The sequence below is a fragment of the Carcharhinus amblyrhynchos genome, chromosome 3, assembly GCF_965287045.1.
Source record: "Carcharhinus amblyrhynchos chromosome 3, sCarAmb.v2.hapA, whole genome shotgun sequence".
In the NCBI taxonomy this organism is placed as follows: Eukaryota; Metazoa; Chordata; class Chondrichthyes; order Carcharhiniformes; family Carcharhinidae; genus Carcharhinus; species Carcharhinus amblyrhynchos.
The window spans coordinates 136,252,330-136,275,474 of NC_137326.1; the positions used below are offsets into that span (position 1 = coordinate 136,252,330).

A 23,145-nucleotide genomic window follows, 5' to 3' on the forward strand; every position below is an offset into this window, starting at 1 on the left:
AGAATTTCAGTCAAAGGCAGAAAAAAAGGATTGAGGTGTGAGTGAGCCAAGTGTGATGATGTTGTGCCTTTAAGAAAAGTACTTGTCATGATTTTTGTGCAGGATGTGTTGCAGCAGTTTGTTTTTATTATTGGAGGCATTCTGTCTGCATACAGCAGCACTGTGCTGTTCCTGCAGCAGCATAATTGTTCTTAATTGCTACAATGTTTGTTTTAATCTGGACTGATGCTGTTCTATTATTTTGTGTTTTCCCCTGGGCTATTGAAGTGTTGAACTTGATTAGGTTGATTGACACGTAAGGTCATATGACTGGGTAAAGCGAGGCTTTCATACAGAACTCAAGGCAGTCTGCTTTTTGGGCATCTTTAGAGAGATGTTGCTTTCTCTCTATCTCTTGCTCTGTTTGAAGTGGAGATTGGAGGTCTCTTTGTCTTGAGATTCTATAGTCTGGAGGTGGAGCTTTATCTGAAAGGTGCTGGGTGAGAATTAGAAAGCATGAGTCTGCCTGGATCACTCTCCAAAGGCGTTAAAAGGCCAAAAATCTAGCAGCCACATAAGCATATTTGGTTTTCTGTGCTAACTGGTTCTAAGGAAGGGATTTATGTCTATGGGGGGACATTGCTAAATTGGAACAATAGAGATAGCTGTTAAGAATTATACATTTTCATGTTTAAGTATTTGTTTGGCAAAAAACTATGCTAATTATTTTTGTTATATTCTGTGTTCTTAAATAAAGTTTGTTCTGATAAAAGCTTCTTAGTGGGTCACTGGAATCATATCTGGAGTGAAACATCTTATGCTCACCCTAATGCCAAAATAGAATGTAAAAGTTACGGGCAAGGCTAACTTCATAAAATATCTCAAGAGTTTCCGATCTGGTTCTTACCACATGATCCAATCGGGTGGCATGCGACAGACAGGAGAGAATTTAATTGAAAAAGCCCTGGTTTCTCCTTTCACTATTTGTATGTAAACAGAGAGATAATTGGATCCTAATTTCCTCCTTTTTAAGCGGTGGCATATTTCTCACTGTCTTCAGTTTTGGTGTGATCCAATTCTTAGTAAGGCTACAGGAAATTTGAGATAGGGTAAGCTCAGAGGGGTACTTTCAAACACAAGAGGAAGGGCACAAGGCAGCCTCCAAGATTGGCTATACAACAAAGCGGGTGGTTGCGGGGGGGGCGGGGGTGGTGGTTTGGAATAAAGAAAGACAGGTTTACAGCGGAAAGGCCACAGAAAACTATAGCTATTATTTCATGTGAATCCAGTGTTCAGAATCAAAAATCCAATGGTGCATTCCTTCACAGAGGCCGGACTACAGACTGTTACTGGGTAATTCCCTCTTCCTGAAGAGATGACCTCCACAATGGGTAGGCACATACGGATGAGTTAGTCTTATAGGTAATAGTATAAAAATTCAGAAGTCCCATTAGAAGCAGTATAGATGGGGGTCAGGCAATTTTAAAAAATAATTTATGGCATATGGGCATCACTGGCTACATCAGCATTTATTGTTCATCCGTTGTTGTCCTTGCAAAGGTGGTTTGTTGTCACTGTTCACCAATGGTGGAGGGAGTGGAATTTTATGTAAAGGGTAGCAATCAAGTGGCCTGCTTTGTCCTGGATGGTATCAAGATTCTCGAGTGTTGTTCTAGCTGCACCGTCCAGGCAAGTGGAAAATATTCCATTATACTTCTGACTTGTGCCTTGTGGATGGTGAACAGGCTTTGGGTGTCCAGAGGTAAGTTACTCGCTGCAGGATTCCCAGGCAGCACAGTGGCACAGTGATTAGCACTGCTGCCTCACAGCACCCGGGACCTAGATTCGATTCCCAGCTTGAGTCATTGTCTGTGTGGAATCTGCACTTTCTCCCTGTGTCTGCGTGGGTTTCTTCTGGGTGATCTGGTTTTGCCCCCTCAGTCCAGAGATGTGTTGGTTAGGTGCACTGACCCGACCAGGCGCTGGAGTATGGCGACAGGAGAAGTTTCACAGTAACGTCATTGCAGTGTTAATGTAAGCCTTATTTGTGACTAATAAATAAACTTTAAAGTTTAGGTTGCAGAATCCTTCGACCTAGCTGGCTGGTGGACTCCAGTGTCTTACAAAATGTGGATGACATTTGTAGAATTCCCTCTGAATGTGATCTCTGTAGCCACTGGGGTCAGTAGCGTCTCTTCAGAGATAACGAGGAGTCATCTTCTCTGATCCTGCTGGAAGATTCCATTTGTTTGGTGCTACCACCAATCTCCTCTGGCTGGGACTTAGTCCTGCTGAGGAATCCTGGCCAGTGAACTGCCAAGAGATAGTTTTAGAATAAGGGGTGGGTGGCCTATTTAAAACAAGATGAGGACAAATGAGAAAAACAAAAAAACAAATTTCTCCAAATAAAAGGTGCGGCAATGGGTAGCTGTATGGGTCCCAGTTCCGCCTGTTTCTTTATGGATTGCGTGGAGCATTCTCTGTTCCAGTCTGACTCCGGCCTGCCCCCCCCCCCCCACCTTTATCAATACATTAATGACTATTTCGGAGGTAGCCGTGATGTGGAGGTGCCGGCGTTGGACTGGGGTGGGCACAGTAAGGAGCCTCACAACACCAGGTTAAAGTCCAACAGGTTTATTTGGAATCAGGAGCTTTCGGAACGCCGCTCCTTCACCAGGAGAGTTGACCCTGGCGTTGTCAGGCTATTCTGGTGCCGCTTCGTGCTCTTGCGTGGACCTGGAAAGGTTTATGGATTTGGTGTGGAGGGTGTTGTACACAGCACTGACCCCAGGTTCATCTGACCCAGGGGCTCCCAGGCCACACGCTTCTACGGTCAGAGGCAGAATGTGTGTCGGTTTATGGAAGCTGCTCCAGGCTGCAGCTCCTTTATTGTTGTTTGAAGGGGCGGTTCCTAAACTTTTGGTTGCCCAGGTCCCAGGCTCCAGGCTCCAGGCTCGATCCTGACTGTCCGAGTCCCGGCCTCGGGCCGCAGTCTCTGACACCCCCCCCCCAGCCCGGACCCCGGAACCAATCTCCGGGACGGAGGCTCCACCGGAAGCCCGGGTCAGACACACTGCCCGGACCGGAAGTGGCGGTTGCCGGGGCGACGGGGAAATGTCGGAGAATACTTACAGCATCAGACCCGCTTTTCAACACAGGTACCGGGAATAGAGAGAGTATACCCGGGGGGGGGGGGGGGGGAACAGAGAGAGACTGTGTACCCAGGGGGAGGGGGAGACTGTGTACCCAGGGGAGGGGGAGGGGGAGGGGGAGACTGTGTACCCAGGGGAGGGGGAGGGGGAGGGGGAGACTGTGTACCCAGGGGAGGGGGGTGAGGAAGAGAGAGAGAGACACTGTGTACCCGGGGAGAGAGAGAGGGGGAGACTGTGACCCCATAACCCTCAACTCCCTATACATCAAAAGTCTATCTAACTCCATCTTGAATATATTCTGTACCTGGGGGTCACCATTGCACATATCAGAGCAACTTTCTCAAAGGTCAGCCCACAGAAAGCGACTGGTCCAGATGGGGTACCTAGATGAGCACTTAGATCCTGAGCGGATCAGCTGGTAGGGGTATTCGCAGACATTTTCAACCTCTCTTTACAACAGTCTGAGCTCCTTATCTGCTTTAAGAAGATGACCATCATCCTGATACCTAAAAAAAAAACAAGCAGCGTGTCTTAATGACTATCATCCAGTGGCTGTGACATCCGTTATTATGAAGCGCTTCGAAAAGCTAGTCACGGCACGAATCAATTCCACCCTATCCGACCATCTGGATCCACTACAGTTTGCCTACTGCTGCAGTAGGTTCACAGCAGACGCCATCTCCCTGGCCCTGCACTCTACCTTGGAACATCTAGATAACAAGGACACGTGTGTCAGACTCCTATTTATTGACTCAGCCTTCAACACCATTATTCCCATGAAACCCATTTCCAAACTCAGTGATCTGGCTTGGCTCCTCCCTCTGTGACTGGATCCTGAACTTCCTAACTCATAGACCACAATCAGCGAGGATAGGCAACAACATCTCCACGATCATCCTCAACGCTGGTGCCTCGCAAAGCTGTGTTCTCAGCCCCCAACTATACTCCTTATACACCCATGACTGTGTGGCCAAATTCCCATCCAATTTGATTTTCAAGTTTGAAGGCGACACCACCCAGTGGGTTAGATCTCAAACAATGACAAGACAGAGTACAGGAATGAGATAGAGAATCTGATGAACTGGTGCGGCAACAATAATCTCTCCCTCAATGTCAACAAAATGAAGGAGGTTGTCATCAACTTCAGGAAGCGTAGAGGAGAACATGCCCCTGTTAGAAAGGATCGAGAGCTTCAAGTTTTTAGGTATCCAGATCACCAACAACCTGTCCTGGTCCCCCCATATAGTTGAGAAAGCGCACCACCACCTCTAATTTCTCAGGAGGCTAAGGAAGTTTTGCATATCAGTTATGACTCACCACCTTGTACAGGTGCACAATAGAAAGCATTCTTTCTGGTTGTATCACAGCTTGGTGTGGCTCCTGTTTTGCCCAAGACTGCAAGAAACTACAAAAGGCTGTGTATGTAGCCCAATCCATCACACAAACCAGCCTCCCATCCATTGACTCTGTCTACATTTTCTGCTGCCTCAGCAAAGCAGCCAGCATGATTAAGGACCCCAGGCACCCATTCTCTTTTCCACCTTCTTCCTTCAGGAAAAAGATACAAAAGCCTGAGGTCACGTACAAACAGACTCAAGTATAGCTTCTTTCCTGCTGCTGTCAGACTTTTGAATGGATTTACCTTGCATTAAGTTGATCTTTCTCTACACCCTAGCTATGATTGTAACACTACATTCTGCATCTCTCCTCTGAATGGTATGCTTTGTCCGTATAGCGCATAAGAAATAATATTTTTCACATGTACTAATACATGTGACAAAAATAAATCAAATCAACAACCCAGCCATCTCTACTGTCTGGACAAGAGAATTCCAAATCTAACCACCCTCTGAGAGAAGGAATTTTTCCTGATTTCCATATTAAATGGACAATCCCTTATTCTGAAACTGTACTCCCTAGTTCTAGATTCCCACGTGAGAAGATGTGTTCCTTCAGCACCTATCCTTTCAAGCTACCTTTGGATCTTATACGTTTTAATAAGATAGCCTCTCAGCCTTCTAAACTCCAGTGATAACTGACCCAACCTGTCTTCGTAAGACAATCCCTTCGCCCCAGGGAGTGAACCTTCTTTGAACTGCTTCCAGTGCAAGCAAACCCCTCCTTGAGTCAGATGCACTCTCACACCAATGTCCTGTACAGTTGTAGTTGAGTCATAGAAATAGGAACAGGCCTGTCAAGCCTGCTTTGCTATTCAGTTAGATCATGGCTGATCTTCTACCCAGTGCCATTTTGCCACACATCCCCATATCCCTTGCTACCATTAATGTCTAGAAATTTATCAATCTTGATCTTAACAGGCTCAATGACTGAGTACTCACAACCCTTTGGGGTAGAACATTCTTACTGCATAATACTAGATCTAAAATAGCCTGTACTCTTGTAGGTTCCTCACCATTCTGTTCCAGATATTCATTTCATGTACATTCCAGGAATGTCTTGCAGTCAGAAAATGTCTCCTCATTTCCCCCTGTGGTTCTTTTAACAATATCTCCGATTAAGCTCCTGGTTGCTTACCCTCCCAGCATGGGAAACAGTTTGTCCCCAGCCAATCCATTGAAACCCTTTTTGATTTTGAACACCTTTTTAAATTTCCTCTTGATCTTCTCAGAACAAAACTCCAACTTCTCCACATTACTGAACTCCTGCATCCCTGTTACTATTCTAGCAATCTACTTTGCATAGTTTGTAAGGCCTTGACATCTGCGAGTGTGGTGCCCAGAATTGGAGCAAGACTCCAGCTGAGTGATTCATAAAGATTCTTCATAACTTTTGTTTTTGTACATTGTGTCTCTATTAGTAAAAGCCAAGGATCCTGTATGCTTTCTGAACTGCCTTTTTAACTTATCCTGCTGCCTTTAATCATTAAGCCTCTCCCAGACCTCTCTGTCATTGAACACATTTTAAAATTGTACCAGCTAGTTTTTATGGCATTTCCACGTTCTTACGACCAAAATGCATCACTTCTGTGTTAAATTGTGTCTGCCATGTGTCTGCCCCATCTTGTCACTTCATGTCCTTCTAAAATCTGTTACTCTTTTCACTGTTTACCATATTTCTGAGTTTTGTATCATCTGCAACTTTGACATTAAGCCCTTTCCAAAGATGTGCAGGTTAGGTTGATTGATCATGCTAAAATTGCCCCTTAGTGTAGTAGGATGCTTAGTTTAGAGGGATTAGTGGGTATAATATGTAGGGATATGGGGGTAGGGCCTGGGTGGGATTGTGGTCGGTGTAGACTCAATGGGCCGAAGGGTCTTTTTCTGCACTATAGGGTTCTATGATTCTATGATACTTCAATAGATAGCAAAAAAGAACAGTGTTCCCAATACTGACCCCATGAAACACCAGTGGAACTCTGCCTCCAGCCTGAAAAAAAACTATGTCACTGCCCTCTGCTCTTTGATCCTTAGTCGAATTCCCTGGCCTTTTCAATCCATGGCTGTAACTTCGCTATTACATCTACAATATGGTTCCTCCTCCAATGCTTTTTGAAAGTGAGTATAACTCATTCCCAAGTTCCTCCTGCTCCCAATCTTAATAATGCACCATGTAACTGTCTTCAAAAAGGGAGATAAATTATGTTGTGGAAATTATCAAAGTACACCCCTCTAGTCCATAGCAGGGTAACTCCAGACACACAGTCCTCTTAACTACCTACTTTCTGTGGATGAGGAAATCTGCCCAAGAGGCACAGTTTGGCTTTAGATCTCTTAGAGGAACCCCCGCATGGTCTTTCTTGCCAGACCAATCCAAGAAAGCTGTCGAGAAAAACATCAATAACCCTTCATTGCATCATCAACCCAACCAAGGCATTTTACATAAATCACGATTGTATGTGGATTGTGCTCCAAAGATTTAGATCTCCAAGAAACTTGTCACAATCCTGCAATGGTTTATGAGTGGGAGCTTGCTACTAATTGTTCAGAATGGCATCAACTTGTCCATTAACCTGTGATGCACTTTGCCTCATCATTAAGACACTGTGACTCAGAGCAGCAGCAGAGAAAAAAAGTAAATCCTGCTCCCCAGATTCCTGTACCATGTGGGACATCCTGCCCCATGTGCCCCAAAGACCACTTCCATCTAGAAGGACAAGGGCAGCAGATACATGGGAACACCACCACTTGCAAGTTCTTCTCCAAGCCACTCACCATCCTGACTTGGAAATATATCGCTGTTCCTTCAGAGTTGCTGGGTCAAAACTCTGGAATTCCCTCCCTAATGGCATTGTGGATCAACCCACAGAACATGGACTGCAGTGATTCAAGAAGGCAGCTCACCACCATCTTCCCAAGGGCGACTAGGGATGGGCAATAAATGCTGGCCAACCAGCAACGCCCATGTTCCACAAATGAATAAAAAAAAGACCTGCAGGTCAAGAATCGGCCTGTTCAGTCACATGATCCTGAGTAGATGTCATCCTTGAATAAAGTGGCAACTAGCGTCAATGATGGGTCCACCAAAGACAGCCATCAATCACACTGCCTTCATCAATCCTCTCAATAACTTCATCAACAAATTCAAGCTATTCAGAGTCTATTTTCCTTTAATGAATCCCTGTTGGTCGCTAATTATAACCCATGTTTTCCAAGTAGCAATTCATTTTATATTGGATTATTGTGTCTTGAAAATCCTCCTCAAAATTTCTTTACTTGTTCCTTTTCACAATTTTGCTTTACCATCATCCCTTTTGTCAACCTCTTCTGTCCTCCACCCTATCACATACCATCCTTTTTCCACAGCTGTACTATATACTAATATTTCTCTTCCCATCTGTCTTCCACTTTTGAGGATGAATTGTTAGTCTTCAATGTTAACTCTGTTTCTCACTCATGGTTGCTGCTAGACCTGCTGATCATTTCCACATTTTCCTATTTTAATTTAATATTTCCAGAAACCACAGTGGTTTGATTTTATAAAGTGTAGGAACCTTGACAACGTATCCGGCGTTGGTTGATCTATACCCCAGTAGCTTCAGGAGAGACAGGCGAAGGGTTAACAACCAAATGTCTTAATGTAGTGCAGTGTACACCAGTTTTTTGTAGTGTAAAGTAAAATACACTGGTAAAATAAAGCTGCGCACTTGACTGTAAAGTTGTTGAGATAGCATGTACTAACAGCCAGAACTATTGTCACTAGGTTCAAGACAGCTATTGTGAAAGCAAAGATCAATAGTGTGCTGAAAGAGGAATTATCAAACAAGCTTTATAACCCAGAGGAAGTTCCTGTCATGACCAGGAATATTGCAGAAGCCATAAAGGTTAAAGTAAAAGGTACAGTATATTTGTATCATACTTCTATACACTGTACAGGCATCTTTGCAAAGGAACAAGGAAGATGAGGCGGAACCTTCAGAATTACAATCCCTGCCACTTACATTGCTCCTGCCTGCTGTACATACAATAACAACAACTTTATATAGCACTTTCAACTTGTGAAATGCCCGAGGGTGTTTCAAAGAAGAACACTAGAGAGGGAAATCCAGAACTTTGGCATGGTTGTTAATGGGCAGTGGAGCAATTAAAATTGGGAATGCACCAGAAGCTGGAATCAAAGCAGTGCCGAGGTTAGTGTTAGTGTCACAAGGAGGCTTACATTAACACCGCAATGAAGTTACTGTGAAAGTCCCCTAGTTGCCACGCTCCAGCGCCTGTTTGGGTACGCAGAAGGAGAATTTAGCATAGATAAAGCACCTAATTAGCACGTCTTTCGGACTGTGGGAGGAAACTGGAGCACCTGGTGGAAACTCATGCAAACATGGGGAGACGTGCAGACTCCACACACACAGTGACCCAAGCCGGGAATCCAACCCGGGTACCTGGTGCTTTGAGACAGCAGTGCTAACCACTGTGCCACCGTACAGCCCAGTGAATGGGTTTGCAGGGGTTGGGGGGGGGAGGTGGGGGATAGGAACCAATGTCAGCTGGCGAATTCAGGGACTGTGGGTGAAAGAGACTTGGTGCAAGTTGAGATTTGGGTATTAGCTCTGCTTTGAGATGTCTCTGTTCAAAAAGCAGTATTGATAAGAGCTTGTCCTGTTTCTGCAGAATGTGCGTTTGAGCGATACAAGGTGGTGGTACAGGTCGTTATTGGAGAGCAGCGAGGTGAAGGAGTGAAGTATGTTGTCAACTTATCTTGATTTGTTTTACATTTAGTCCAATGATTCATTATGTTGCCTTTCCTCCTTCACCGCAGTATGTTTTTATCTTGCTTTCATATAGAACTGATTTGGCAAGGAAAGCATACGTTGCCTCTCTTTGGTCATCTGACAAAAATGTATCACTTCAGACTTACAAGGTTTTGGGCTTTGAGATATAAAACCCTTCTAATTAAAATTGACTGCAAGATCGTGCAATGGTGCATGCTGCTGACTTCATCAGGAACACAAAAGGTACTTATTAACAAGGAAAAACTGTACAAAAGCAGCAGCCTCTTGGCTACCCCAGAGCTTACATGTCTTCTACATACCTTCAGATATCTTCTGCTGAGGAGAGAGGTTCACCCACTGGAGTGATTACCCTCTCTCAGTCCCAATTGGTCCCTCAAACCAGGTGACCCTCTTCTGCTGTGTTGCCCTTAAATGGACAAATGCCACAGGTCTGAATTCTTAATTTCAAACACGAGGGTTGTCGTGCAAGACCAATAAGGCATGAATAATTAGTATTTATAAATTGAGTAGAATTTACATATCAAGCAAGAATTTACATACTCAAGTAGAGCCAATGAAAACAACAGACATTTCTCATCTTTTGAGAACCAAGGAATTCTTGATGTTGCAAGCACAGTCGATGTCTCTTTTGCTTTTTGTCTTTGGAGTGTTGTTGAGCTGTGTCCATATCAGCCTAGGAGCCATTTGCCAACAAGGACCACGATTTCTCAACTTTTATCTCCTAGTCTCGCACTCCTTTCTTGGAAATAGTCCAAATTCACCCCTCTTATTGGCCATAGGGTGCAAATCACCTTATCAGCTCACCTCTGTAACTAGAACCATGTGGACTGGAGACAAGTATTCGTCCCTTTTCTCTTAGGCCCCTCAGAGTTTACATTACATTGTGTACAAATGGTACATTTCAGCCACATACAGAAAAGCCATAAATAAAGTGACATTTTCTTGTCAACATATTTTAACCCAAGCCTGACAGATACCAGAAAATAAAGTTCCCCTCTGGCGCAGATCAATTAAAGCAATACATGGTTTGTTTAAAGATAAAGTGTCATTCTAAGTTCAGACTCTGAACTCTGCTGTTAACAATTCCTTCAAAGCAGAAAACCTCTTGAATTCATACTTCGCGACACCATTAAAGTCATAAATTCATCAAGTATAGTTTTGCACAAGCAACTTGCCTTCCTGTTCCCCAATTGCCTTGATTGTTAATTGTCCAACAGAAAATCAAACTGACCCTTCGATTTGATTTGATTTATTATTGTCACATGTATTAGTTTACAATGAAAAGTATTGTTTCTTGCGCGCTATACAGACAAAACATACTATTCATAGAGAAGGAAATAAGAGAGTGCAGAATGTAGTGTTACAATAGAGAAAGAACATAAGAACATAAGAAATAGGAGCAGGAGTAGGCCATCTAGCCCTTCGAGCCTGCCCCGCCATTCAATAAGATCATGGCTGATCTGTTGTGGCTCAGTTCCACTTTCCCGCCCTCTCCCCATAACCCTTAATCCCCTCTCTTATCAAGAACCCATCAACCCGCTTCTTAAAAATATTTAGCGAGGCAGCCTCCACCACTTCAACGGGCAGAGAATTCCAGAGATTCACCACCCTTTGAGTGAAGAAGTTCCTCCTCAACTCCGTTCTAAACCGCCTCCCCTTTATCTTGAGGCTGTGCCCCCTAGTCCTACTGTCTTTTTTGAGCGGGAAGAGTCTCTCCACCTCTATCCTATCCATCCCATTCATCATCTTATACGTCTCAATGAGATCTCCCCTCATTCTTCTAAACTCTAACGAGTACAAGCCTAGTTTATTCAGCCTCTCCTCATAGCTCAATCCCCTCAACTCCGGTATCAGCCTAGTAAACCTCCTCTGCACTCCCTCCAGGGCCAAAATATCCTTGCGCAGGTGCGGCGCCCAAAACTGCACACAGTACTCCAGCTGCGGCCTCACCAATGCCCTATACAGCTGCAGCAAGACCTCCCTACTTTTATATTCAATCCCCCTCGCTATGAAGGCCAGCATCCCATTCGCCTTCCTGACCACCTGCTGCACCTGCAAGCTGGGTTTTTGCGACTCATGCACAAGGACCCCGAGGTCCCTCTGCACCGTCGCCTGCTGCAGTTTTTCGCCACGTAAGTAATAGTCCTTCCTACCATTCTTCCTACCAAAGTGGACCACCTCACACTTGCCAACATTAAATTCCATTTGCCATTTCAAAGATCAACTTAAATACAAGGTAAGTCCATTCAAAAGTCTGACAGCAGCAGGGAAGAAGCGGTTCTTGAGTTGGTTGGTTCGTGACCTCAGACTTTTGTATTATTTTCCCAAAGGAAGAAGGTGGAAAAGAGAATGTCCGGGGTGCGTGGGGTCCTTAATGATGCCGGCTGCTTTGCCGAGGCAGCAGGAAGTGTAGAGAGAGTCAATGGATGGGAGGCTGGTTTGCGTGATGGATTGGGCTACATTCACGACCTTTTGTAGTTTCTTGCAGTCTTGGGCAGAGCAGGAGCCATACCAAGTTGTGATACAACCAGAAAGAATGCTTTCTATGGTGCATCTGTAAAAATTGGTGAGAGTCAAAGCTGACATGCCAAATTTTGTTCATCTTCTGAGAAAGTAGAGGCATTGGTGGGCTTTCTTTTTTAAAAGTGGTTAAGAAATAAATTCCAAATGGATTACAGATTCTAAAAATAAGTAGAATTATCAAAATCTTGCACACTTCTCCGCATTAAATTTCATCTGCCACATGTCTGTCTATTCCACCAACCTGTCTATGCCAACACTATCCTCCTCGAAGTTCACAATACTTGCAAGTTTTAAATCATCTGTAAATTTTGAAATTGTGCCCTTCATACCCACTGATCTTGTAAAATGATGGTTTGCGCATAGTTGTCAACTCCATATTGAGCATCACCTTGTAAGGGTCAAGATCCCACTCTGGCATGGCAATCCCTGTGGCATTTGCTGCAGAGGAAGACTGTGAGCTGTGAAGGTGAGTGATTTGCTGACCTCTCTGGGGCGTCCTCTAAGCAAGCTGAGCCTTATGTTTCTGCTCACCTCTTCCAATGCCCTTTCAAACAGTTGGCCTCTGGAAGTCACAGCCGTCAGCAATTGTCTTCCGGTTCGTGTCAATTTCCTCCACCTTCATATCTTACTTTCAGGTGATCTTGTAACAGAGGCGTGGAAATCCATGAGGTCGTGACCCAATGACCAGTTCATTGTACAGAAGGTTTATGGATTTATGGCTGCCATCCACCCTACGAACATGGCTAAGCCAGTGCAGACATCTTTGGCTTAGCAACGAGTGTATGCTGATAGAATTAGCTCCAGGACCTCTGAGTTGCTGACTTTGTCCTGCCAAGAAATGCTGAGGATATGTGAGACAGTGAAGGTGGAAACTGTTCAGCATTTTCTTCTGCCTAGCATATGTTACCCAGACGTACACTGCGAACGAAGGCTTATTACACTTGCAGTTTGCTATTCTCAGTTTGCTGTTGTTCCACACACTCTCATTCAGTTTGGACATAGCAGCTGCAGCTTTTGAGGTGCATGTGTTCATTTCAGCATCAGAAAGCTGGTGATTGTAGAGCCTGGATATGTGAAGCTAGCAACAATTTCCAAGAACACATTGTCGAGGCTGATAGATGACAGTGTGGCAACATTCAAGACCCAGGACATTTGATACAGATGGTCAAACCAAATTCTTTACTGGCATGAGAGCATCTGTTCACTTGGTGCTGAATGTGACTGTCAGTATGGAATGCTACTGTGACATCATTAGCATAGAGCAACTCTCAGAGGATTTGGCACACCTGTGTCTTGGATCTCAGAATAGCAGGTTGGTTCTCCTATGTAAGTAGCTCAAAGTCTGAACTGGCCAAGCCATAGAAATACTTTAGCTACAAGAGCAGGTCAGAGGCTAGCAGTCCTGTGGCGAATAGCTCACCTCCGGACTCCCCAAAGACCGACCACCATCTACAAGGCACAAGTCAGGTGTGTGTTCGAATACCCTTCACTGCCCTCGATGAGTGCCGTTCCAACAACACTCAGGAAGCTCAATACCATCCAGGACAGAGCAGCCCGCTTGATTGGCACCACATCCATAAATATCCACTCCCTCCACCACCAAACGCACATTGTCAGCCATGTGTACCATTGACAAGATGTGCTGCAGGAACGCAGAGGCTCCTTGACAGCACTTTCTGAACTCATGACCAATATCATCCAGAAGGACAAGGGCAGCAGATGCATGGGAATGCCACCACCTGCAAGTTCCCCTCCAAGCCACTCATTATTCTGAGTTGTAAATATATTCCTGAAACTACCCTCCCTAACAGCACTACAGGTGTACCTACACCACATGGACTGCAGTGGTTCAAGTTGGCAGCTGATCATCATCATCATCATCTCAAGGCAATCAGCAACGGTCAATAAATGCTGGTGTAGCTAGCGTGCCTACTTCCCGTGATTGATCGAAAGAAACCCGTCTGTTGAAGCTGAAGGCATCTGACAACAGTAAAAAAGAAGAATCTGCAGCCTGTCAGAGCTCGAATACAAGCCTCTGATTTCACTGCAGGTCTCAATGTACTTTGATGTTGCCCTGTGACAGTTAACCTACCAAACCTTGCAAGAGGAGATCATACTGAGCAGCTTTGACAGACAGCCAGTTTTCTCCAGCTTTAATAGGCCAGCTCAGCTCACGTGATCAGATGCTTTGGTGAGACTGATGAAGGCAATATATAGACCTAGATCATTAAATAGCTTGAGCTGGGTTTCTTGGCCTTTTTGGAGGGCGGTTAAAGTTGACCACATTGCTGAGGATCAAGAGTCACCCACAGGCCGGGTGAATAAGGATAACAGATTTTCTTCAGAAACAGATATTAGTGAACCAGATGGGTTTTTAATGGTAACTCAGTAGTTTCACGGTCACCATTACTGCTATTTATTCCAGATTTTATTTACTGCAGTGGTTTGATTTGAAGCAACATTGCAGATTCACTATTCGAAACGGTGTTTGAGTGGTTCATCTTTTAAATATGATCCCCAATCTATCTTTGCTCCTATAATGCTGGGAATCAGTCCTGGCTCTTCCCTACAGAAGTAGGAAAAACCTGCATTTTTATAGCACCTTTCAGAGTCTCAGGCTATATAAAGCTCTTCACAGTCAGTGAAGTACTTTTCAGCTAGTTTAGTTTAGTTTATTATTATCACAAGTAGTCTTAAATTAACACTGCATGAAGTTACTGTGAAAATCCCCTAGTCGCCACACTCTGGCGCCTTTTTGGTTATACTGAGGGAAAATTTAACATGGCCGATGCACCTAACCAGCACATCTTTTTGGACTGTCAGAGGAAATGGGAGCACCCGGGGGGAACCACGGAGAGAACGTGCAGACTTCGCACAGACAGTGACCTAAGTCGGGAATTGAACTAGTTTCCTGGCAGTGTGAGACAGCAGTGCTAAGCACTGTGCCACCGTGCACCCCCAAGGCTTGTAATGTAGGAAACACAGCAGCCAATTTGTGCACAGCAAACTCCCACAAACAGCAAAGTGATCATCTGGTATGTTGATTGAGGGATGGAAATTGGCCCAGGACATCTGTATTTCCGAATAGTGCCCTGGGATATTTCGCATCCACCTGAGAGAACAGGTGGGACTTCAGTTTAACATTTCATTCAAAAGACAGCACCTCTCGCAGTGCAGCACTCCCTCAGTACTGCCTGGATTTTGTGCCCAAGAATCTGGAGTGGGACTTGAACCTCAAACCCACTGACTCAGGCAAGAATGTGGCTCAACATTCAGCAACACTTGGAATACATTGTTCCAAATAATTGTTGAAAATCCTTGAAGATGTATCCAAGTAACCAATTTGTCGCGTTGATCACAATTTTTCATTGGATACTTTCAAGGAAAGGTCACTGGTGAATTCTTTCTCTTCAATTAATTTGAAGCATATTTCACATTCTGTTGCTGTCCTGTGTTGCTGTCTTGCATCACATGGCTGGATTTAATGTCTACTTATCAGCTGAGAATGATAGATGTGCAATATTACCAAGGCCTGGTAGTCCTGGTTTTAAACGTAACCTGATAAAGCAATGAAGGGAATGCTTGTAGGGGAAAAACAAACCTTTGTAATGTGAAGCACGCTACACTGAAGTGTACAGAAAGAAGTCTCACAACATCAGGTTAATGTCCAACAGGTTTATTTAGAATCACAAGCTTTTGGACTTCAAGGAGTCACTTGATGGAGCAGCGCTCCGAAAGCTTGTGATTCCAAATAAACCTGTGCCCATCCCAGTCCAACGCCGACATCTCCACATCATAGCTACCACTGAGGAATAATTCATGAAATTACATAAAATCTTTTAAGGGGAAGCTAGATAAATACATAAGAGGGAAAGTAATGAAAGGTTAACCTAGTAGAGTTAAATGAAGAGGGCTGGGAGAAGGCATCAGTGGGCAATAAACATCAGTATAGGCCAAATTCCTGTTACTATGCTTTATGCTCTAACATATTAAATAATATTATGAAAGCTGAAATTCAAAGCTAGTCTCAGAAATGGTGATCATAAAATTATCCTTGATTGCTGTACGAACCCATCTTGTTAACTAATGTTCTTTGAGGAAGGAAATCTGCTGTCCTGACCTGGTCTGGCCTTCGTGTGATTCCAGAATGGGTAGCAATGTGACTGACTGAGCAGTGTGATTGAGCAAGCCACTCAGTTCAAAGGCTATTCGGCTTGGACAAACAAATGCTGGCCTTGCTGACAACATCCACATCTCATGAAAGAATGAATTAAACAACCTCCATTTTATGTTCTCATCAGGAGACAGTCGGGCTGAGTGCACGGTCAGGTAGGTGGTCCTGGCAGAGATTGATGATTGCCGGATAAACTGATTGAAAAGTCACAGGGTCGCTGCCGTCATAGTGGATCAATTTAAGGAGTGATGGAGCTGGAGAGGCTGACCTGTGATTTTTCCCGGCTGCTTATCCCACCAAGCACCATCCTCACTAAGAACAGGAGGATCAGTCCTATTGCGGCACCCTCAATGAGGATGAGCAGAAAGACAGAGAAAGTCTGCTGTGACAAGGGAGAAATGAGAACAACATAATGATTGCATAACATGCAAAAGATTCATGGCCAAGACTGAGCTGCCTTAATTTAAAATTTGTCTCACAAGAGAGCTTTAGAGAGAACTCTGCATTCAGCATATCAAACCTCCCCTTTTTTAAGTTATTTCATAAAATTTACTTCTGTGACAGACTACCTTAAAATCTCCTTTCATGATTCAGTATCATCTGTTACATGTGTTTACGTTCCTCTAAACCATCTTAAGATATTTTACAATATTACGGGTGCTATACAGAATCATAAAATGGTCTATAGTACACAACAGAGAGGCCTTCAGCCCTTCATACCCATGCCAGATCAGAGCTTGAGCACTCAGCTACTACCACTCCGTCTGTAGCCCCACAATTTATTTCAGTTCAGTTGCTTTTCCAGTTTTCTTTTGAAATCTACATTTGAACTTGCCTCCGCCAGTTTCCCAGGCAGTGCATTTTGGATCCTAACCACTTGTTATGCAAAAAGGTTTGTCACCATGTTGCTTCTAGTTCTTTTGTCAATCACCTTAAATCGGTGTTGTCTGGTTCTCAACTTGCTGCCACTGGGAACAGTTTCTCCAGATTTACTTTGTCGATTACCGTCATGATTTTGAACTCCCTGATAAAATCTGCTCTCAATCTTCTCTTAGGAAAACAATCTAACCTTCTCCAATCTATATACCAAACTCGAGATCTTCATCCCTGGAGTCTTTCTGGTACATCTTTTCTGCACCTGTTCCTGTGCTTACACATCCTTCCTAAAGTTTGGTACTGTTATGATCTGGCAAATGGTAAGTGTTGTACAAGCCAAATTCTAAAGGAAAACTTGCCAAGCTTTCACAAATTCTCCATTTGTATTCTATTATGAGGGCATATGTGCACTGAGGTCAGCTACACTTTTGGAGGTTTTAAATATTAAAACATAAATTAACAAAGGAAAACAAAACATAAACACATGATTATATTTACACAGTTAAAATTAGTCTTACAGAACATTTCTCCAAAAGCTTTTGAATTGTTAGACTCTCAAATAAACACTTCTTTAGGCAACATTCCTTACAGGTACTTAATCTATAAAAATTCTAATAATAATATTGGATTCTGGTCCTGTCCTGCTGACTTTTCAACTTTTAAGTGCAGCTAGCCTTTCTAGAACCTCTATCGATTTTTAACCTATCAGGTGTCTCAGCTACCTCTTTGAAAGCATATTCCTTCTTGGTGAAGATGGATGCAAAGTACCTACAAACATTTGAATTAGGAGCAGGAGGAGACTATTCTGCTCCTCGAGCCTGCTCTACTATTCAGTAAGATCATGGCTGATCTGATTGTGGCCTCAACTCCATGTTCCTCCTGTACCCAATGCTCTTTAACTCTCTTGTACTCATTCAGTATCTTCAGGTATGCCTCTATGTATAAGGTCTCCTTTTGGTGCCCCATCCCTCCCACTCTGCCCCCCACTCCCTCCATCACCTCTCTTTTTACTGCAATTTTACTATTTATATGCCAATGGAAGACTTTTGAATTTCCTTTCATGTTAGTTGCCAGTCTCTTCTCATAAACTCTCTTTGCTGCTCTTATTTCTTCTTTCACTTCTCTTCTAAATTTTTTTACATTTAGTCTGATTCTTGCTTGCATTATCAGCCAGACACTTTTTTTTATTGTTTCATCTCTCCCTTTTGGTGCGCAAAGAACTCTGACTTTGTTCTAAACATATTCACATTTTAGCATATATGAACAAGTCTTTGTTTCCTTTTAGAATGGCTGCACGGTGCTTCTGGGATGCTGATACGGACAACTTTGCACAGGATGTGTATATGAATGTAAGTATACATGATGCAGTAATAATGCATATTGGGGTCGTGTGTCTGAGGGAAAGGATTTCTTCTATATCAATAATTGTTTTATCTCTGCTTTGCATTGGTTTAGTTGGTCAACTGAAATTTTTTAAAATTGTTCCTCTCTACCAAACGTGACCAAATAGGCATATGCGTCACCCTCCACCATTCCTGATGGTCAATGCTAAGATATTGTTGACTAATAAAATCAATCTCTATCAGTTTCTCCCCCATATTGGTGGGATTTGAACTTATGGGCCAGAATTTTACCAGCACACCTGCTGCGAAACTGGGGTGGCTCACAGAACAGCATTCTCCATTGGCCTCTGGCAGGATCTCACGAGCCTTGTGTGGGTGAGGTGGTAAAGTTCCAGCAATGTTCCCTGGGCTATCAGTTTAGATCTTTGGATTAGTTGTCCAGTTACACGACCACTGATTACCATACAGCTTCATGCTTGACTGCGGCCAGTGAATACATCACATGGACTGCAATGGTTCAAGAAAGTAGCTCACTACACCTTCTTAAGCATAATTAGGAATCAGCAAAAATACTGGCCTAACTAGTGACACACCTGCATTCCATGGAAAAAGAATTTTTTAAAAACCCTGTTCTCTGCATTCCTACAATTCTGGCCCCTTGTGCATCAACAATTTTAATCACTGACTATTAATGGCCTTGCTTTGACTGGGCTCTAGAATTCCTTCCCTGAAGCTCTCCATCTCTCTTTCCTCCTTTAAGACTTCCTTAAAACTTACAACTTTAAGAACATAAGAAATAGGATTTGAAATGCAGTTGATGCTGTATTGTAAAGGGATTAGAATAGTCAGTTTGCACACAGCCATCGTTAGACACCAGATCATCTGTTTTTAAGTATTGGTTGAGGGATAAATAATGACCGAGATATTTTGGGAACTTTGCTGCTCTTCTTTGAAATAGCGATAGTGGATCTTCTGCATTCTCCAAGAGGACAGACAGAGCTTGTTTTAACATCTAATTTGAAAGGTGGCATCTCAGACAGTGCAGCACTCCTGTTTTGTTATTCTTTCATGGGATATTGGTATCCCTGGCAAGACCAGCATTTGTTGCCTATCTCAAATTGCCCTTGAATGTGATGATGAGCGCTGTCTTGAACCTTTCTGTTGTGAATTGAGTGGCTTATTTGGCCATTTCAAAAGGCAGTAAAGAGTCAACCACTTCGCTGTGGCCATGTAGACCAGACCAGATAAGGATGGCAGATTTCCTTCCCTAAAGGACTTTAGTGAAGCAGATGTGTATTTATGACAATCAATGATAGTAATGGCACCATGAAACTATAACTAGCTTTCAGTTCCAGATTGGGATTTGAGACCATGTCCCCAGAGCAGTAGCCTGTTCTCTGGATTGCTAATACAGTAACATCATCCTTTAGTACAGGCACTGGGAGTGTCCTCCTGGATTATGAACTCAAGTGGGAAGGTGATGGCCTGGTAGTATTATTGCTAGGTTATTAATCCAGAAATTCAGCTAATGTTCCGGGGACCCGGGTTTGAATCCCACCATGGCAGATGGTGGAAGTTGGATTCAGTAAAAAAAAATCTGGAATTAAGAATCTACTGATGACCATGAAAGCATTGTTGATTGTTGTGAAAATCCATCTGGTTCACTAATGTCCTTCAGGGAAGGAAATCTACTATCCTGGCCTGGTCTGGCTACATGTGACTCCAGAGCCACAACAGTGTTATTGACTCTCAACTGCTCTGCTCTGGGGAGGGCAATAAATGCTGGCCAGCCAGCGATGCAGTTGTCCCATGAATGACTAAAAACAAAAATCTAACCAACACTTGTTGAGCCTCAATTTTGTATTAATCAGGTTTTAATCTGCTTTCAGGAAAGCCTGTTCTGCGTTGCTGCTGCCTTTGGCTGCTATTACTATTAGCAACCTTCAAGGATCTAACTGGAGCCCACGCTGTTATTAAATGTCTTTATGTGAATATCTTAAAGTTTCTGCATCTGTACAATCGGTTTTTTAAATAAAGTGGTGTATAATGTAATAGCTCAGACCAAGAATAAAGCAATATGCTGGTTCAAGTTGTCCCTGATTAAAATAAATACCCTGCACAATGTTTGTAGAGGAAATGCTGGAATGTAGGCAGCATACCTGTCCGCATGTGAAAAGAACAAATGGCAGGGAAACAATATTGACGCTGACGCTTCTTCAGAACATGAAACTCACGTCCATTGTGCGTTACGATAGTGGCTACGACAAATTATTTGTTAGTGCTTGTGTGCTGCCCTGTCCAGTAAGGGGCCAAAAGCACACTGGAAGATGCACCCTTTTTCATTCTGTGCCCCTGCAAAATGAAAAAGCCTAAACTTAAACACCTTGCTCGTTTTTGGCATTTAATAGTGAAGACTTGAAGTTTCAGCTGACCAGACTACAAAGTGTTCATCGCACCTCAGGAAGCGTGCATTGGCCTTGCAGGGGATGCAACTCAGATTCACCAGAATTGAATATCAATTAGATGACGGGAATACAAACTTAAATTTATGCAGCCAGTCCTCAGAATTTAACCCCTTTATCCACAGCATTGGTTCAGTAGCTGGAGCAACAAATTATGTATTGTGCACAAAAAGCAGCTGAATAATGTGTGGGCGCTGCAGTGTGGACTAGAATCAGGGAGTATTAACCTCAAACACTGGATCACAAATGGAAGCAGAAGCATATTGGCAGCTGGTTTAACCCAATTATTCTCCCTGCTGAACAATTTAGAAAGGGATCAATATCAGATTGAAAGTAATAGGCAAAAAAATTGTGCAAGGAAACCTGTCAGGAAGAATCAAATGACAAAGATTGGAGAGCTACTGAGATGTCATGTTGAATTTGGAAGGAGACATTGAATTTTGGACCAAAAGAGAGAGCGCTGGAAAATCCCAGCATCGCAACATCTGCAAGGAGAGAAAAAAGCTGACGTTTCGAGTCCAGATGAGCCTTCGTCAAGCTAAAAGGCACAGAAAGTGGGAAATATTTATATAGCAGGGAGAGAGAATGAAATATGAATCATAGCCACAGAAACCAGGGGAAAAGACTGCTAATGGCTGTCCCCAGAGCAAATAAAGGGGGTGAATGGCCAAACAGCCGAGAAGCTGTAAGCTGTGACGTGGACTTACCGGCATTGGACTGGGGTAGGCACAGTAAGTAGTTTCACAACACCAGGTTAAAGTCCAACAGGTTTAATTGGTTGTACGAGCTTTTGCAGCATTACCCCTTCATCAGGATGAAGGGGCAATGCTCCGAAAGCTCATGCTACTAAATAAACCTGTTGGACTTTAATCAGATGAAGATGGGGAGGGAGGGGGGATGGATCAGAGGTAGAATGTAGAAAAGGGAAGCAGGGACAAAAAGGGAAGGGGGATAAAGGGAGGGGGAGAAAAATTAAGAAAGACAATAAAGAAATACAAGGTAGAGAACAGTAAAAAATAAATAAAGATGAATGAAAACAAAGGAAATCTAGGAGAGGTAGAGCAAATCATCTGAAGTTGTTGAAACTGTCCTGAGTTTATAAAGGGCTACAAATTCAGTTTGGTCAGTGAGCAAACTGCTTTCCCAAGAAATCACATGGCTTCGGCAAAACATCTGGTGAGGGAAGAGTTATTTTGTTAACCTGAGTTAAAGCAAATGCAACAGCTGTTGCCAGGATGTAGGCTCCTGCTAATTGGCTGAAAACACCTGACCTGCGAGAAGTTCTCTCTGATCATTTTATTTTGAACGTTGTGTGTGTGCACCTTGGGAACAAATTGTGAGGAAGACTGCTTCTCTCTCTGTCTCTCTCTCTCCTCCTCTTCCTCTGAATTACCTGAGGCTGGAGTAGCATGTTTATGTTCAGCCAGAAAATTCTCATCTCAGTATAACTCATCTGTATTGAAAGCTGGCAAAATTGCGACAAGTGAGAGTTAATAAAGACAACGTTTCACCAAAGATCTGAAAGGACGTCTAGATAACTACTGTGACCAGTGCTCTGTCAGATTGACAGTGTCAAGACCTTTTTGAACTTTATCCTTTTTATAGTGTTCCCTTGCACCAATCTCTGCAGAGACCTTATTTGTCTTGTTCTTTCTTTTTGTGTTTGTTGGGATTTTTAATTTTTAAAATTTTTTTATAGACATCTCGATTACAAATTTATGTTTTACAATTTTTTTAAAAAGTGTTTTGTTTCATAAATCAATTATTCTGAGTTTATTGAAAGAAATCTGATTAAAGACTCTTTTATTCTGGGTCCAGTAGTAGCAAAGGTAAACATACGGCCATTTTGATAAAGGAATTAAGTCTTCACACCATTGCTGGGACCTGTGCAGTCCTAGGACTGGTTAATCTGCGCACTCGTCCCATCTTAGTCCTAACAATATCCTCAGGAAGTCCCAAAGCACTGAACGAGGAACTGTTGTAATGTTGAGAGCTGACAAGTGCGCATGGTAAAACAATCCACACAGCAATGAGCTGTTTTAGTGATCAAAAAGTAAAAGACAGTGCTGTGGGTGCTGAAAATCTGAAGTAAAAACATAAAATGCTGGAAATACTCAGTGGGTTACGGCGGCATCTGTGGAGAGTGAATGCTGTGGTGCTGAAGTGGTCAGCTGCTGACAGATCTTACTCCATTCAAGTGACCAGATGAAGAATTTTAAAGTACTTTAACAAGGGCTTCTGCACGCCAGTTGGTGGCGCAGTCCAGAACACCGAACACAGAGCTACACAGATATACTTTCAAATTCGATTCTAAGTCTTTTTTTGTTCATGGAATCTGGGCATTATTGGCTGGGCCAACATTTTATTGCCCATCCCTAACATCATTTAAGAGTCAACTACTCATTCCAAGCCCATCTCCAAACTCTGTGGTCTGGGCCTCGGCACC

At 43.3% G+C, this 23,145-nt stretch overlaps 1 protein-coding gene across 1 annotated transcript; it reads left to right on the forward strand.

The window, feature by feature from the left end:
• The first annotated feature begins 3,056 nt into the window (after positions 1-3,056).
• Positions 3,057-20,326, forward strand: dynlt2b (dynein light chain Tctex-type 2B). Its single transcript, XM_080186085.1, has 5 exons — positions 3,057-3,137; positions 8,292-8,425; positions 9,200-9,269; positions 18,180-18,243; positions 20,127-20,326. The coding sequence occupies exons 1-5, from the start codon at positions 3,094-3,096 to the stop codon at positions 20,172-20,174; spliced, it is 360 nt and encodes a 119-aa protein (XP_080042211.1). The 5' UTR covers positions 3,057-3,093; the 3' UTR covers positions 20,175-20,326.
• Positions 20,327-23,145: the final 2,819 nt, after the last annotated feature.